This window comes from Phocoena sinus, chromosome 14 (assembly GCF_008692025.1).
Source record: "Phocoena sinus isolate mPhoSin1 chromosome 14, mPhoSin1.pri, whole genome shotgun sequence".
In the NCBI taxonomy this organism is placed as follows: Eukaryota; Metazoa; Chordata; class Mammalia; order Artiodactyla; family Phocoenidae; genus Phocoena; species Phocoena sinus.
Window position 1 is genome coordinate 73,781,548 of NC_045776.1, and position 18,589 is coordinate 73,800,136.

At 38.1% G+C, this 18,589-nt stretch overlaps 1 protein-coding gene across 2 annotated transcripts in view; it reads right to left on the reverse strand.

Annotated features, from left to right (window-relative positions):
• The window catches only part of NAA25 (N-alpha-acetyltransferase 25, NatB auxiliary subunit), a 74,837-nt gene that overhangs the window by 14,920 nt on the left and 41,328 nt on the right, over positions 1-18,589 (reverse strand). For both annotated transcript variants that reach the window (XM_032602377.1, XM_032602376.1), the window contains exons 14-22: positions 17,775-17,955; positions 16,757-16,856; positions 11,618-11,769; positions 10,957-11,082; positions 6,407-6,650; positions 5,856-5,979; positions 4,387-4,452; positions 2,335-2,432; positions 458-568 (exon numbers count right to left, since the gene is read on the reverse strand). In XM_032602377.1, the coding sequence (XP_032458268.1) occupies positions 458-568; positions 2,335-2,432; positions 4,387-4,452; positions 5,856-5,979; positions 6,407-6,650; positions 10,957-11,082; positions 11,618-11,769; positions 16,757-16,856; positions 17,775-17,955 (1,202 nt within the window). The remainder of the gene's footprint in view (positions 1-457; positions 569-2,334; positions 2,433-4,386; positions 4,453-5,855; positions 5,980-6,406; positions 6,651-10,956; positions 11,083-11,617; positions 11,770-16,756; positions 16,857-17,774; positions 17,956-18,589) is intronic.

Genomic DNA, 18,589 nt, shown 5'->3' on the forward strand with positions numbered 1-18,589 from the left:
AGAGGGAGAGGGAGAGGGAGAGGGAGAGGGAGAGGGAGAGGGAGAGGGAGAGGGAGAGGGAGAGGGAGAGGGAGAGGGAGAGGGAGAGGGAGAGGGAGAGGGAGAGGGAGAGGGAGAGGGAGAGGGAGAGGGAGAGGGAGAGGGAGAGGGAGAGGGAGAGGGAGAGGGAGAGGGAGAGGGAGAGGGAGAGGGAGGGAGGGGGAGGGAGGGGGAGGGAGAGAGAGAGAGATAAAGCCAATGTGGCAAATTGTTAACAAGTGGTGAATCTAGGTAAGGATGTCTGGGTGTCATTATACTAGTCTTTCAGCTTTTCTGCAGGTGTATATTTTTTTTTAAAAGCTGGGGAGAAAAAATGAATGCATATTGGGTACTATGATCTCTTACAAAATGCAGGAAAACAGTGAAAAGAAAAGGCAGCATGCAGCCAGATTGTTACTTGTGTTTTCTCTGTTATTACCATGATGATGCTGGTTTCTTTTTTCTTCTTCTTCTTTTTCTGTAAATTTAATTTGTATGGTCGCAGGACACTCTCACAGTAACTGGACACCCAAAGGATAATAGAAATAGTCTGAAAGAGGAAAAATTGCAAATTCATCAATAAGGATTACACTCAAGATATCTATCAAGAACAAAGATTATGAACTATACAAATTCTATGCAAACAGCTCTTCTATGCAAATCTCTTCAAGTTCTCTTGTAACTCTCCACTCTCTAATTTCTACAATCACCACACTGATCCAGGTCTTCTTCATCTCCCACTCAGAATACTGTCTTTATTCTTTCTTCTGGCTCTCCCAGCTCTAAACTCATCCTCTACTCCAGTGGTCCCCAACCTTTTTGGCACCAGGGACTGGTTTCGTGGAAGACAATTTTTCCATGGACGGGGGGATGGTTTGGCGATGATTCAGGCTCATTACGTTTATTGTGCACTTTATTCCTATTATAATTACACTGTAATATATAATGAAATAATTATACAACTCACCATAATGCAGAATCAGTGGGAGCCCTGAGCTTGTTTGTTCACTTGATAGGGTTTTGATATGAGTCTGCAAGCAACTGATTTATTATGGTCTCTGTGCAGTCAAACCTCTCTGCTCATGATAATCTGTATTTGCAGCCACTCCCCAGTGCTAGTATCACTGCCTCAGCTCCAACTCAGATCATCAGGCATTTAGATTCTCATGAGGAGCACGCAACCTAGATCCCTCGCATGCACAGTTCACAGTAGGGTTCGCGCTCCTATGAGAATCTAATGCCGCTGCTGATCTGACAGGAGGCAGAGCTCAGGCGGTAATGCAAGTGATGGGGAGCAGTTGTAAACACAGATGAAGCTTCGCTCACCTGCTGCTCACCTCCAGCTGTACGGCCCAGTTCCTAACAGTCTGTTAACAGACTGGTTAACAGTCCGTGGCCCGGGGGTTCAGGACACCTGCTCTACTCAGTCCAATTTTCTTTCACTTCCTTGCAGGAGATGGGGATCCACTAAAATCCTTTTCAGTGAAGTGAAAAGTCCAAATTCCTAGGTATGGAATCCAAAGGTTCTGTAAAATATGCCTCTCCCCACCCACCTCTCCATCCAGGTAAGATACTGCCTCACCTGCAAACCTTAAATTGTGTATGAAGAAATCTCCCCAGTTGGTCAGCACATATTCTCCTTTGAATTAAGTTAGGTGTTTTCACGTCTTCACCTATGCTACAGCGCATTCATGTACATATATACATGCAATTATTTCTCATTCACTCATTAAGTATCTCTTAGGCACTTAAAATGTCACCAAAACAGAGAATATTGCCTTCAGGAAGCTTACAGACTAGTAGAAAAAGAAAGTAAATAAACATGTGACAAAATAAACGGAAAAAAGATAATGGATTATGAGTGTTTGTGATCCTTCTCTCTCTCTCTGGCTAAAAGAAAAGAAGTGTTTTGCTACATCAGCTCCTGGATTCTCTTTCATAATGCAGAATCTCAGCAATTAGTGAACAGCAGCAACAAATTTAGAAAGCTGGCAGAATTAACTTAAACTACATAACAGTTGAGTCAAAAAGGAAAATGAACAGAAGAGAGCTAGATTTGCAGTGAATCTGAGGAATCTTTAGAGATTTGTAAAGCAAATTTCAAGAAGTTTTACCCTAACATTATGAATGAAATTCTCCTGATACCCTTGGAAGGAATTAGTTCAGAAAATTGAAATTGCTTTTCAATTAACAAAAGGTGGGAGTGAACGGTTAAATTACAGGCATAAGGTGCCTATTACCTGTTCATTTTTGAAAAATTAATCCTGCATACAATTAAGGAAAACTGAGTTTTTCACAAAGAGAACAAAAACATACCTCAACCAAGAAGACTAGATTTTCTAAAAGAGTAGGATGTGTTTTCAAGTTACCATCTTTAACTTCTAAGAGATCACCTTTACATTTACTAAAGACATCTGAAAACAGAAAAATAGTTTACGGTTTTAGTCAGCTTTTGTTTCAATGTTATTTTTAGGAACACAATGCACAATCTAATAAAGAATAAGCAAATAAAAAGACTTAATCCAGAAAGCTCCCCCACCCCAATGAAACAAACACCAAAGAATATCTGTTTTAAGCTCTTTATTTTTTTTAAGTTTATTTTATTTTATTTATTTATTGTTTTTGGCTGCATTGGGTCTTTGTTGCTGCCCTCAGGCTTCCTCTAGTTGTGGCGAGCGGGGACTACTCTTCATTGTGGTACGCAGGCTTCTCATTGCAGTGGCTTCTCTTGTAGTGGAGCACAGGCTCTAGGCGCGTGGGTTTCAGTAGTTGTGGCACGTGGGCTCAGTAGTTGTGGCTCGTGGGCCCTAGAGCGCAGGCTCAGCAGTTGTGGCTCATGGACTTAGCTGCTCCGCAGCATGTGGGATCTTCCTGGACCAGGGCTTGAACCCGTGTCCCCTGCATTGGCAGGCAGACTCCTAACCACTGTGCCACCAGGGAAGCCCTATTTTAAGCTCTTTAAAAAGCCACACGACTACTGCTCTATTGTCTTCAAAACATAAAAGGCAGACTTATAAATTATATATTCTAGGGTCTAAACACCAGCTACGGGGACTTCCCTGGTGGTCCAGTGGTTAAAACTCCACACTTCCAGTGCAGGTGGCCTGGGTTAATCCATGGTCAGGGAACTAGATCCCACATGCACACCACAATTAATAGTTCACATGTCACAACTAAGGAAGCCCACGTGCTGCAACTAAGGAGCCTGTGAGCCGCAACTAAGGAGGCTGCCTGCCGCAACTAAGACCCAGCGCAACCAAATAAATAAATAATTTTTAAAAAATAAATAAAATAAAATATGGGATAACTGTTTAAAAAATAAATAAACACCAGCTACACCTTTCCAGAGATAGGCCATTGGCACAATAAAAATAAGACTTCAAGTGGATGGTTTAAAAGAACTTGTGCCATTATAGACTAAAAGACCAATGTGCATGGTAGAAATGCACCTTCATAACAAATACCAGGTTTTATTCTCATAATCCTGATCATCTTTTAATTCTCAGTCTTCATTTGAGCAACAAAATAAAAGACTTTTTAGGCTCCTAAAAAGAAAGACCCTTATAGATTTAAAATGCACAATAATCTATAATGGAAAAGAATCTGAAGGTGTATACCTGAAACTAACACAGTATTGTAAATCAACTATAGTTAAATAAAATAATAATAATTTTTTTAAGTATTTGAGAGAGTTAAAAGAAAATTCATATGTATATTCTTTACCAAATAATTTCATTGCTAGGAATTTACCCCAAGGAAATACTCAAATAAGTACCCAAACAATTGTGTCCCAAATATTTATGTCATCATTGTTATGCATAATATATTATGTACTCAGAGCATATAAATAAATCTGGTACACTGATACAATACTGTGGAATATTATGCAGCCCTTAAAACAAATGGGGTGTGTATATAACTGACATGGTAAAATGTCCAAGATAATAATTAAAGCCAGAAAAGCATGTATTATACCTTTTCATATATATTTTTTTAAATAATCACTACTATGTATTTCCATACACACATATATGACTGTTTAGGTGGTATGTAGAAATACAGACTGCAAAGTGCCAACAGCACGTACCTACTTACTTCTGCAGGAATGGGGCTGGGAAAGGGGAAAAGACCATACCCACTTGTGTACTGTTTTACAATAGGTGTCTACTACTTTTGTAATCAAAACTTTTTAAAGTTAGAAACAAAGTCTTTAAAAATACCAAAAACGAAAAAAAAAAAAAAAAAAAAAAAAAATACCAAAAACGTGTGTATTATTATTTTTCAAAACCTCTTGCAAGTTTCTACGGAAAAATGAGCTATTGTCAGACAATCAGATACAATATGGGAATCCACAGTAAGACCACTTACCTTTTAACTGTTCTAGTAAAGACTTAAGACTATTCTCTACTCGCTCCTGGATCTCCATTGTATCCTCTAAAATTGAAACACAATGAAAAACTTTCAATTCAATTTTTAGTAAGATAAAGAAGTAAGACCAATACCTGGAAGCATAGGCAAGGACATTTTGTTTTCTCTTAAGACCCACAGGCCTCTAAATTCCATTACTGAGAGAAAGATGAAGGACAGGAAAAGGAGAAAAGGAAAGAGAAAGGGAAAGAAAAAAGGCAAAGAAAGGTATTAATTACTGTTCTGCCAAAAGCACTACCTAAGATTCTCTAGGAGGACCAGAAATCTATGTGTTTCAAATACTCTAAATGACAGGATCCACAAGCCTTATGACTTGTGAAAAACAAAACACAAACAAAAAAACATGACCTATATGGTATTTGTGACTCTCGCTGGGTTGACAGCTTAGAAAAAAATCTTTTTCTCTACAAAGTTTAGGCCTTCTTCTTTCTTTTTTTAAATACTTATTTATTTATTTTGGCCGCACCAGGTCTCTGTTGTGGCATGCGGGATCTTTAGTTGCAGCATGCAGACTTCTTAGTTGTGGCATGCAAACTCTTAGTTGCGGCATGCATGCGGGATCTAGTTCCCCAACCAGGGATCAAACCCCGGCCCCCTGCATTGGGAGCACAGAGCCTTACTCACTGGACCACCAGGGAAGTCCCTAGGCCTTCATTTTTAAGTAAAGAATTTAATCTGATGCAAATGAAGTTATTTATAAAACAGAAACAGACTCATAGACATAGAAAACAAATTTATGGTTATCAAAGGGGAATGAGGGAGGGATAAATTAGGAGTTTGGGATTAGCAGATACAAACTACTAGACATAAAACAGATAAACAACAAGGTCCTACTGCATAGCACAGGGAACTATATTCAGTATCCTATCATAAACCAGAATGGAAAAGAATATGAAAATACATGTATATATATACAGGTATAACTGAATCACTTTGCTGTACAACAGAAACTAACATAACATTGTAAATCAACTATACTTCAATTTTAAAAAAATTTTTAAATGAATGAATGAAAAGAATTCAACTTGAAATCCAACAATATTTCAACAAATCAAGGATTTCTTCAACTTTTGGCCCTAAAAAATGATTTTAAATATGGAACAGACTTAAAACAAAAGTGGGAAAATGAGGGAAAGGGAGTGAGCAGCATTTAGAGGTGCTGGGGTGGGGGTGGGGGCGCAGCAGGGCGGATTAAAAAAAAATATGGAATGGACTTAAGCTTCTAAACATTATTTTGTAAACTGTTTAATGGACTTTCTTGTATAGCAAACCAGAGATTCCAGAACAGCTTCCACCTCCCATCTCCTCCAAATTTTTCCAAATATGTGAGGTTATAGATATTTTGTTGCATTTACTAAGTTTTCAGTGACAAAGACCCTGTAAACATACTCATGCAAGTATACACTTACCTAAACCATTGATGTCCAGCTCATAAATATCACTAACAAGATAAAAAGAGCTGGTCTGACACTGAGAACAGCCAGAATTAAAGAATCCAGCCATTCTGGTAGGTACAGGACCAAGGAAAGGATACTGGAAAGGAAAAAAAGTTCTTTAAATGTTCTTTAAATCCACTGAAATTTAAATTCATAAAATACAAAATGAGAAAACAAGGAACTGGATAAAAATCTATCTCCATGATTAAGTTACAAAGCACTGATCAGCAAGCTAATAATAACCAAATCATTATGGTGAAAACAGAAACGCTGTATTAATTTGTTGACAGGTATTAAGAAGTTTACCATCACAAAAAAGCTATTTTGCTTTTCCTCACTATCCAATTTGGATACTGAGGAAGCATCTGCAATTCCCCAAGTTTAAAAAGTTTGTCTTTTTCCTATAGATGCCATAAAGTGGGACAAAATGCTGTTCTTTACTACTCACCCATCCCCAATTCCTATTTTCAAAAAGACAGTCACATATTATTGCAGCTTTGATTGTAAATACGCACTGATGATACCTGAATGTCCTTCTCAATAAATCGCTTTCCCGTCTCCAGGGCCACCTCCAGCTGTTGAAGGAGCAAACGGAAAATATCAATCCGGGAGGATACTCCATTCTCAGTGGTCTTCTCTGAGTTCTCTGGCCCAACAGAATGGTTAAGACTTGGAAGTCCACTGATCAGCCTCAAGGTTAAGGAACGGATTCTTAACCACATTGTCTCCTCCTCCAAGGAAAGTTTCTTATGTTCTTCAGAAACATCCCTTAAAAAGAAACATCCGCAAACCATCCATTTTATTCATGTTAACTTTAAAGCTTTCAAAGTTCACTTTCATCAGTCAAGACGCCTTTGAATGGTCTCAGCTTTCATTTAATAGCTGAATGATCTTGGACAAACCAAAACAGTCCAAGTCCCCATTTCGGTATCCATAAAATGGGAAAGATAACCTACCTAACAGGTCGTTTTCCCCTTACATGAGATTCATTTTTCTGATGATAAAATACATAATATAAAAAATTCAAATGACAGAAAAGTAAAAAAAGTAAAAGGAAAACGGGACCTGATAACCAAGAACCCACAATATATATATATTTTTTAACCACCAAAATGGTTTTATTTTTGACTGCCAACATGCACAACAATGCATTACTTTGGTTTCCTTAAACATTACTTAAGTACGCATTAGAAATATATGTTTACATTTAAGAAATATAACACATTAAAAAACTCCTCCATAAACAAATTCTTTCTCAATATATTTTCCTGCTTTGTTTCACACATAAATAACATAATCTACACAAAGTAATAAATAAAACTATTAACTCTTATGACCTAAAAGTATATACAAATTTTGGAACCTGACAAGAATGTCTTTTATCTGATTTTACATAAATAACAACATGCAGTATTTGCAATGTTTTTTTTTTTTTTATGCGTTACGCGGGCCTCTCACTGTTGTGGCCTCTCCCGTTGCGGAGGACAGGCTCCGGACGCGCAGGCTCAGCGGCCATGGCTCACGGGCCCAGCCGCTCCGCGGCATGTGGGATCCTCCCAGACCGGGGCACGAACCCGTGTCCCCTGCATCGGCAGGCGGACTCTCAACCACTGCGCCACCAGGGAAGCCCTGCAATGTTTTTTAATTAAATGAATGACTTACAATCAAAACTTTTATTTTCTTCCAACCAGTTCTCCCTATAATAGACCTTCAGTGTACTTGGTAAAGATGTCATGTATTTAAAAAGTCAAAGTGGTCAAAAGACTAGATTTTTAAAATAGAACAGAAGGTTGCCATTAAATATTATTAAGCCTTATTAAAATCACTTCTGTTTGTCTGAAGAACAAAAAATGCTCCCAAAGAATATATGCTTGTACTATCTTTTTTTTTCCTTCTTTTTTTAAAATTTTTGGCTGTACCCCGCAGCATGTGGGATCTTAGTTCCCTCACCAGGGATCAAACCCGCACCCCCTGCATTGGAAGGTGGAGTCTTAACCATTGGACCTGATTTCCAGGTAAGTCCCTATACTATCATTTAAATGGAAGCTAACAAAGTCTTAAAAAAATCAGATTAAATTTGTATTAGTCTTGGGAAAAATATTCCACTGAGATTCTGTTATAGGAACAGAATCAATGCTATCCTAAGTTTTCTAAAATTTATTTTGAACCATCACTTCAATTAGTTAAAACTTTCAGGGTAAAAATGACACATAAAAAGGATCTTAGAAAGGCATATTTAGAATTCCTGATACAGAACACTTGATTATTTAGTTTTTGTTTAATGACTGGAAATCTTTATTCCTTCAGAAAATAATAACATTATTTGTTGAGTGATACCATCTATTTAGTGATTTACTAGATAACCTCTCAAGGTATATTAAGTAAGCACTCAAATTATTTTTATGTAACAAAAGTAAAAAACACTTTTCATGTTGGAATTGTTTCATTATGCATTATTATTTTTAAGGCCGTGATTTACAGAGTATAAAAATTAGAAAGAAAAACATTCTCAATTAATATTCTCACTAAATTTAGATGATTCAAATGATAAATAATAGTAAGCTAAGTACTGTCACTAGATTTTAAATTAGATTTTAAAATCTAAGTTTCTAAGTTTCATTTTTTAATCAATACAAATATGATCTGCTTCACACTATTAACTGCCAGTCAAACTTTATGTTAAAAAAAACTAAATATTCTTTGTTAAAGAGCAGTTTACAACAAATGTTTTTCCATGCTCTTATAAAAAAAAGATTCTGATATGCATAATGAATCTAAGTCAAAATCCACAAATGGTAGCCAAAATTGTCAACTTTCAGCCTAACACAACATAAATCCAGTTATTCTGCATAAACAATTCAAAATTAAAGTTTATAACGGAGGGCTTCCCTGGTGGCGCAGTGGTTGAGAGTCCGCCTGCCGATGCGGGGGACACGGGTTCGTGCCCCGGTCCGGGAAGATCCCACATGCCGCAGAGCGGCTGGGCCCGTAAGCCATGGCCGCTGAGCCTGCTCGTCTGGAGCCTGTGCTCCGCAACGGGAGAGGCCACAACAGTGAGAGGCCCATGTACCGCAAAAAAAAAAAAAAAAAAAAAAAAAAAGTTTATAACGGAAGTGTCAACAAGTCATAACTACAACATTACTACTGATGGAGAACCCCCAATATTAACATGCTTGGTATAGAGCCTTTCAGACTTTTGCAATACGATGTACGAAAATGAACTACAAATATTTATGTAATATACTTTAAACAGATAAAATGGGTTCACAGTGTTTATACTATTTTGCAAACTGCATCTTTTTATGACAGTGTGTACAGAAAACAGTTAACATAGGGCTTGCCTGGTGGTGCAGTGGTTAAGAATCTGCCTGCCAATGCAGGGGACACGGGTTTGATCCCTGGCCCGGGAAGATCCCACATGCCACGGAGCAACTAAGCCTGTGCACCACAACTACTGAACCTGTGCTCTAGAGTCCATGAGCCACAACTACTGAGCCTACGTGCCACAACTACTGAAGCCTGCGTGCCTAAAGCCCGTGCTCCACAACAAGAGAAGCCACGACAGTGAGAAGCCTACTCACTGCAACAAAGAGTAGCCCCCACTCACCGCAACTAGAGAAAGCCCACACACAGCAACGAAGACCCAACACAGTCAAAAATAAAACAAACAAATAAATAAATAAATAATCCCCCCACCAAATATTCTTTAAAAAAAAAAAAGGTTAACATAGCAACCGTGAAGCTATTATCTTCAGAAGGGCCTACTTGCAAGGTTGGCCCTTGCCTGATGTCTGGGAACCTAGCAGGCCAACCATTCCCTAAATGACAAGAGTGGCTCACCTGCCTAGATTGTTCGTACAAATTATGTGGTTAAGGGTGAACAGTGCTTTCCTTCTGGGAGTCTGAAATGTTGGTACATGCTAGATAGACTGAGGGTGCCTATATCACCAGCCGATGAAAACCTTGGGCACCAAATCTTTAATGGGCTTCTCTGGGTAGAAATATTGCACAGAAATACCGCATTTTTTGCTGCTGGAAAAAGGAGCACACGCTCAGTATATTCCTTCATAGGAGGGAGAGAACACTGGAAGTCTGTGCATGGAGTTTTCCGAACTCCACCTGTATGTCTTTCCCTTTGCTGATCCTGTCATGTATCCTTTTGTTATAAAACAACTTAGTTGTGAGTCCAACTGCATGTAGAATCCCATGAGTCCTGGCGAATCACTGAATGTAGTCTTGGCAGCCCCTAAATTACAGCATATTCAGAACTACCTTCTATACATGTCTCTACATACTTGTGCACTTATTCCTTAGTTTCCACTTTCCTAGAAGTGGTTCTCCTGAATTAAATGGTACACAGCCTTTTCAATCTTGATACATATAACTAAAATTCCCTATAGAAAGGTTATATAAAGTTTTACTGCCATATAAACTCACAACAACCACTTTCCCGTAACCTAGCTGAGAACAAGGATTAATCTTTTTTTATGGGATAGGTTAAATCTTCGTCTGATAGATTAAAATCAAATCTTTATTGCTGTAAAGTACATTTCTTTAATTTCCTATTAAACCCTTTGCCCCATTTGTTTTTCATTTATCTTCTTCTTATTGATTTATTGAGTTCTCTGTATATGTGAAGGATATTAATATATATGAAGAAATTTACCAATTTACCAGATACCTCTAGAACTTGTTAACAAATTTACTTCTATATAGAAGACTAATATTTAGAGGTCAAATCCTTTGTTTCCAGATCTGATGTAATGCTGAGAAAGACTATCCCAACCATTTAAAAATATTTTTTATATTTTCTTCTAAGTTTTAACATATATAATCTTTAATCCATCTGGAATCTGTTTTCATGTATGCTGTGAAGGAGGAATTAACTTTTAGATTAACCAGTAATCTCAACATAGGGGTGAGGTTTTCTTTTCTTCCTTTGGCTTAACTATAGTTTCTGATCCCTACAATAAAAATGTTATTATATATACATAATATATAATATAATATATAAAACTCTTAAATTCATCTTGATTCTTTAAAAATAAATTGCTTGGGGTTAAATTCAAGTTACCTGTCTTTTGGATCCCAGCTAAAGAAAACATTTAAGTCTCTGTTGTCTCGCAAGGCTTCCCATGGAATGTCATCTTCTTCTGGCCGAAGATTCATTGACTTTATACTTTCTGCTAAGCTGGTTGATCTGTGATAATGAAAATTTATTTCAGTATTATTCAATAATAAAATAGTCATGAAAACATGTTAGCCAGGACTTTGTTTTACTAGAAAGAGAGAAAAGGAAAGAGTGAAGGAAGAAAGGAAGGCTTTAATATTAGGAAGTAAAAGCTCATATAACGTGAAATAGAACCAAGCACTGGTTCTGGCCTGCTACACAGCAAAAGAAAGGCATCTGGAGGCCCAACCAAAATAAAGTTCATCAGCATTAATTCCTGAAATCCCATGTTTGCAGGGTATGGGGAAGCTTGTAAACATAATATGGGCCAGGGATGATGACCATGGTCTAGCTGGTTTCTGTATGGAACCTGGGATGGTGCTGGCAGTACCCTATCATTCCCCGTGACAGGCACCTTCCCCTTTCTTCCCTGTTCCCTCCTACATATTTTTTTTCTCATTTTTCTTTAGCTTAAGGCCGCTAATGACACCCATGAGGCCCATTAATGGCTCTCAGCATCTGATCTAATCTCTTAGTTCCTTATTAGCTCTTGTGCAATACTTACACATTTGCTTCAAGTAGAAGGTCTAACAACATCCGTTCAGTACGGACTTGTGCAAAATGAAGAGAATTATTCAGCCTGTTCCTAAAAGCGATAAACTCTGGGATCTTCTCAAATGCACCATATTTGTAAGCTTGAATAATATATTCTGAGGTCTGGGAAGGAAAGACATCACCTTGGTATAAACATTTCACATGTCAGGTAACGAAGACATACCTTGCCAGACAAAACAAAACAACACTCAAACTAAAATCAAGATGTTGAATCTAATCTTTAAAGTTCTTCGTCACCAAACAGAATATCAGCTTTTAAAAATGACATTTTTCTTCTATCCTATACTGGAGTCAAATGTCTTCTTCACTAATATTACTACTAATAATATTTAGCTGCTGCTACCACCATGTAGACTTTCTCCTAGCAGTTATGTTCATTTCAACAGGACTGAAGGTTTTGTTATACTACAGCAATCAAGGTTTTGGTTAGTGCCATTGTGGAAGGGATATTACTCCATGTTTTTCTGCATCTAAGATAAACTTTGTTTTATACAAAGGTTCCCAAAATACCAGAATAATATAACCATCCCACCACCACCACAAATAAAAATTACTGTCCTTCAGAAAAAAGACAGGCTGCTCCTTGGTTTTGTTTACTTCTGAATAATATATCACAAACATAGGAATATGTGTATTGCATCAAGATAGAAGACACCAAACAAAAGACCTATAAAAATTCATGTCATCATCCATTCTGAGGACAGAAAATGCAAAAACCAGGTTACCTGTCCATCCAAACTACTATGCTAGAAAATCCCATAACATACACCACATGTGCGTTAATTAGATTAATACATATATACAGATGAAACATGAACAGAGGCAAGATAAAGAATCCTAAACAGAAATTCTGGCACAACAGAAGAAAATCTCAGGGAAGAACATTTCATGGGTGTGGGCCTACGCCATCAGGATCGGAAGTCAGAAGGGCACCCTTTTGGGCTAAGTACTAAACTCAAAGTTGATGTCTGCCCCCAAAGATCCTTTCTAGAAAAGACAGTCTTTTTGCACAGCCTCAGTCAGCTCTGCCCCCATCTCCATTATGACCGAATAATTTGCCCAACAGGAAAATAGGCCAATAGTCAACAACATACCCTCTGATACACAGCCTCGCAGGGTTCATTTCAGGCCGCGGGATTGCGCCACGGGCGCTAATTCAACTGCATTCGATGCGGCTTTTAAACCCCCATGGGACACCTCGGCGAGCTGTTTGCCTGCAGTATCTGGAGAAATTAAAGACGGACGGACACAAGAAAATTAAAAAGATTACTTGTGATCCTGCAGGTTTAAAGAAGGACTATCTGAAAAAGCTCAAGTGTACCTTCTAGCTTGATTAAAGGACAGTGATACGCTCAGTCAAGAAGAGGCCAGGATACCCTAAACACATATGCCTATCCAATGGCCTCTTGGTTTGGAAAACATAGCAAGGTTTACCAACAGCCCTTGCAACAGGACCTTACAGTTTGAAAAAAACGGCTGGTTAGGAACATATGATCCAGCAACTAATCAGGATAAAAATTTGACTTTGGTGATTCCAATCAAATTTATTAATTACAGCTCCAAAATACACTATGGTTAAAGGAAAGAACTCAGCCTTACCAAGTGTAGAGGAAGTTTTAACTTCTGAGTGGTCTATGGAATACCACTTTAGAAAAAAGGCAAGAGAAAAATAAGGGGCCACAAAAAAGGAATGCAGTCCTTTAACAAACTAAGAAGGCAACTATAGTTCTCTGGCTTCTTTTTTTAAGATAGTCCTCCTTTAATACTGCAGTAAAGTATCACTGCAGAGCTAGAAAAGGGCCTGGGCAGCTACCAATAGGACAGACTGAGGAAGCACCATGATTTGAAGAAACAACGACCTATTGGAACTGCAGGCAAAACTGGAAGCCATGGGTACTTTAAAGACTTCTGAATATCAGAGAATGTTGTCTGTACCCATTTCTACTCATTTATGCACCAATGAGGCTATTGAGATCCCATATGGATTCCTGAAATGAACCCTGGTCACTGTAAAAATTAGCGAAATACATGGACATCAAACCCTTGAATAATGATCTTCATGAATACCTAAAATGCAGACTTGTAAAGGCAAATTTTTTTTTAAGTACGAACATGGAAGTTACTTTTGGAGATATGTAAATCTAAACTCTAGTTTTATATTATAAAACTCTATTCCAAATAAGATGACAGCAGACAACGACCTTTCCAAAAAGAAAACCCCTATATCGACCTTCCAAATACAACTTTCAATCCCACAGCACAAAGCCTTACAAAGCAGATTTCCATTTAAGGAGTAGATGTTCTTTCAAAGAGCTAGTTGGTAATTGAAATACATCAGTCACTCAAGGAAAAACCATCTGGGGGTGCCAAAAACTACCAAGAATAAAAGATGTAGAGCATAGAGCTTTAGCTTTCCAGAGATGTATTTCTAATACTATCAGAAGGTTTAACACATACAGTATAACACTACAATCGTGATCTATCTTAGCTTCAAACTCCTGTAGGAAACAGTCCACACCACAGTCTCCATTTTCCTATTCTGGAACTTGGGCTGGGCATTACGGTTTAAGGTATGTTTTCCTTGCTGTACTGTGTTTTGCTTTTATCTCCAGGACCTAGCCCCCTCCATGCTCTCTCCCCAGTTATCTACTTTAATGTGATTAAATAGCTGTTTTCTTAGTTAGTAGTAATAAAAATAAATTTCAAGCAGAGAGTCCTAGTCCCAGATTAATAAAATGCTTTACTTTTATCAGCTTCAGCATCACATACATTCAGATGAATTAGTCACTCCTGTCACACACAACCATCAGCAAAATATCAAACAAAGATACAAAAAGCCACTGAGGACAACATGCCCTCTCATATCACTCCTGGGGATCTCCTTTCCCTATTACAATACTTTCGGTTGGTGTGTGTGTGTGTGTGTGTGTGTGTGTGTGTGTGTGTGTGTGTGTGTGTGTGTGTGTGTGTTGTTTTCAAAACACTTCTTCAGACACAGTATTTGTGGGAAGAAAAATTAGAGCTTGATTTTTATTAGTGTAAAATAATGTGCCTTTATTGACCAATTCATGAACAATATAGTTCTTCTAGGATACTGGATGACTGAAAATTGGAGTAAAACCAAACACCAGGCTTGGATTAATCCCTTATTTACACCCCACATCCACATCAAGCTATTTGAGAAACAAAAGTTTGAAAAGGATTCTTCACTATATCAAATGTTTACTTAACCTCTTCCTTAGAAACACAGTAATCAGAGCCAGAATAATGAGATTTGAAATATACTTTTCTTTTGATTTTTTTCCTCAGTTAGTGAAACTTCTTGAAAACAGAGAAGGGCAAGCATGGATACTTTTTTTTTTTTTAATTTTTATTGGAGCATAGTTGCTTTACAATGTTGTGTTAGTTTCTACTGTACAGCTAGGTGAATCGGCTATATGTATACATATATCCCCTCTCTTTTGGATTTCCTTCCCACTTAGGTCACCACGGAGCACTGAGTAGAGTTCCCTGTGCTATACAGTAGGTTGTCATTAGTTATCTATTTTATATATAGCATCAATAGCGTAGATATGTCAATCCCAATCTCCCAATTCATCCCACGCTCCCCCATTCCCCCTTGGTATCCATGTCTATGTCTCTATATCTGCTTTGGAAACAAGATCGTCTATACCAATTTTTTCAGATTCAACATACATGCATTAATATACGATATTTGTTTTTCTCAAGCACAGATACTTGAATATACAGTGAAAACTCACAGATTTATAACTCAACTGCCCACTTATGCTAAGAGATTTTAGAGCCAAGGTCCTAGAGATGCCCTTCTGACAGTGAAGCCAGGCTAGCAGCTTCTGAGCAATATGTTTAAACGCTGATGCCCACTTCTGTCTCTCCCTGATCAGAAGCTAGGGCACAAAATGAGGTTTGAACAGAGATACAATCACTGTTGGGAAGTGGAGCCATGGGTGGAAAGGGATAGAGCTCAAAAGCCAACTGATGATGCAAAGATCACAACCCCGTGCTACACCAGCCCTCTAGGCCATGACCTGAAGTGTGTCAGAATATAATCATTGCAAGATGAGAACAATAAACCTATATTCTATTGGTCAGAAATGCTTTTGCCCTGTCCCAGCTTTCTATTTAACACAAGCTTAAAGAATTAGATGGAAGATAAATTAGGTATAGCAGTCATATTTACAAAAGGGTTTTTAAAAAAATCCTCATGAGTGCTTTGCCAAGAAGAACCTCAGAAACCAGCTTCTTTGCCAAGTTTCTTAGCTGCTGTCAGACCATGAAAAATGGAACACTATGGGCAGATACCTGGCATGGCGAAATTCCAGGTGATGAGTCTTAGAAGCACATGAGAAGCAAGCAGGTAGTGTGACCACTGTAGAGAGGTACCTTATCTCCACGTATGTTCCTGGGTGGTTTTACATACCTCGACTGAGTAGAGACCATATAGTTTTTCCACAATAACTTCTGCTTAACTGACAAGTGGAGATCACATCTGCTTGCAGTGAAAAATATGGTGCAAATCCCATCCTTTCATTATGGCACATAAAAGCTCTATCTTATTGTTACTTTAAAAAACATACTACTGACCTAAGTTTCTTAAAGTGTCCTGAATTGGTCAATTTTATAATTGTAAAAAAAGGTAAGTATACTCTGTTGATAAAGAACATGGTGGTTATCAACTTCAGAAAGCAATAAAAGTAAGCGAGAACTGCTATTGCAAAATCATATATGGCATCCCAGGCTATACACTCTTATGGGCTATTTCTTATACCCTTAGAAAGTCTCTTAGAGATTAAAACACAGACCTAAGAGGCACTTCATATTCTGCTAAAACCCAGTTTTAAATGCACCTTCTCATGGATTCTATTAAACATACCCTTACGAACAACCACAAAAACTCCTTACCTCTACCTAACAGCCTTGGCCAGTAAGCTATAGACTAAGGGCACATGTGAGTACAGCGTGGTGCACCTTAATATGTGTACTTGTGACCCGAGGGAAGACGCTCTCTGAATCATGTTCTTTCAGCAGGCCAAGACCATATTAAAAAATAAAATTTTTTTTCACTTACATCTTTCTGGTTGGAGTGGAAAAACCTGAGCGCGAAGTTACAGGACTGGGATGCAGCAGCATACTGACCTAGGGATTCGGCGTATCGGGTCAAAAGGTAACTAGGTCGGAAGGAAAGAAAAAAAAAGGTTATACCTACCCACCTCTAGTATCAAATACTACACTTCAAATTACTATGGTAGAAAAACAGCTAAGCATACGAAAAGTTAAAACATGCGGCCATAGAAATGATCTATTTCACAGAATCAAATTTTAAAAAACAGCAAAGTTAATTCAGTTTTGTGGGAGACCTAAAGCTCTATGCCATGCTTTCTTACACTCAGATGATTAATGGAACACAAGTTGTTAGAGAACAGAATATTGTCTTCCTAAAACAGCTCTACAGGACACAGAGAAAATACCCTTGATTCATCACAAAGAACAGTCAAAATACAAATTCAAAGGATCTCTGGGGTCAACATACAAGTGTCAACCTCAACTGCAAGGCAGAAGTAAAGACTTGAAAACAATGTGTGCTAAGAAAAAGAGTTCAAAGTATATAACTGTTACCTGTATCTGGGGAAAACTTTTTTTTTTAACCATTTCTAAATTATACACATTTGAAATTACCACAAAATGCTGAGAAAGATAAAACTTTCTGCTTTGCAATGGGTCATAACAGGTGATTAATCTACAAAGCTTAATACTGGGAACAACTTTTCTGCTAAAATCAAAATGTTAAAAAAAAAAAAAAAGGGGCTTCCCTGGTGGCGCAGTGGTTGAGCGTCCGCCTGCCAATGCAGGGGACGCAGGTTCATGCCCCGTTCCGGGAAGATCTCACGTGCCGCGGAGTGGCTGGGCCTGTGGGCCATGGCCGCTGGGCCTGTGCGTCCGGAGCCTGTGCTCCGCAACGGGAGAGGCCACAACAGTGAGAGACCAGCGTACCACAAAAAAAAAAAAAAAAATGTTAAGAATTCCATATATGAGGACCCCACACTGCTGTAGCTGGCTGCTCATTATTCAGAGTATATACTACCAACCCAATGGTGTCATGCTGGATATGCTTAGCATCAAGGCTGGAATACAGATCCACCACCGGTTCAAATGCCCCCAGCATACAGTAGATTCGAACAAGCAGCAATTTGAATTGAGCATTGGAAGGGCTGTGAGTTAGTCCCTCTTCCAGCAAAGTCAGGGCCTGCCACACAGCGGTCTCATCACCTAGAACCAAAATATAACAGCATTATCCACAGACCTTGACAGCAAATGGGGGTTTCTCAAAATTAAAAAATAAAAACTAACTGACACCATCACCTCCCCTAAGTATTCTAAGGATGTGGTTGGGTGGCAGAGAACAAATTTTAGATACACACCTGTAACCAAAATAGGGAATTTCCCTGAAAAGACAGTCCCTCAATAGTTACCTCAGTTCTTAAACCTGCATCTGCAAAAATGATGCAAACTTTGAGCTGCCAGGTCTTAAAAGAGAAGTCTGGAATCTCACAGGATCCTAGATTCTGAGAAGAGATGGACTTTGAAGGAGAAGTAGAATCCACCAACTTTCCCAGTACAGGATTTTCTCTACAAGACCCCAGACAGATGCTTTCTCTTGACATCATTTTTCTTCCACATGTAACTCTACTAACAGATGTCAACTAATATTTGAAAAAAGAACTGCTCATTAATAACCAAACTAAAATGATACACATTTTTGGCCTACTAAAATTCAAAACGTTACATGCATCAATATTCTTAAAGAAAAATAATTTCTCTTTTATGAAATTATCTGAAGAAAATAATATGAAATGCAGATAAAGCTTTATATACAAAAACATTCACTGTACTAATAATGGGG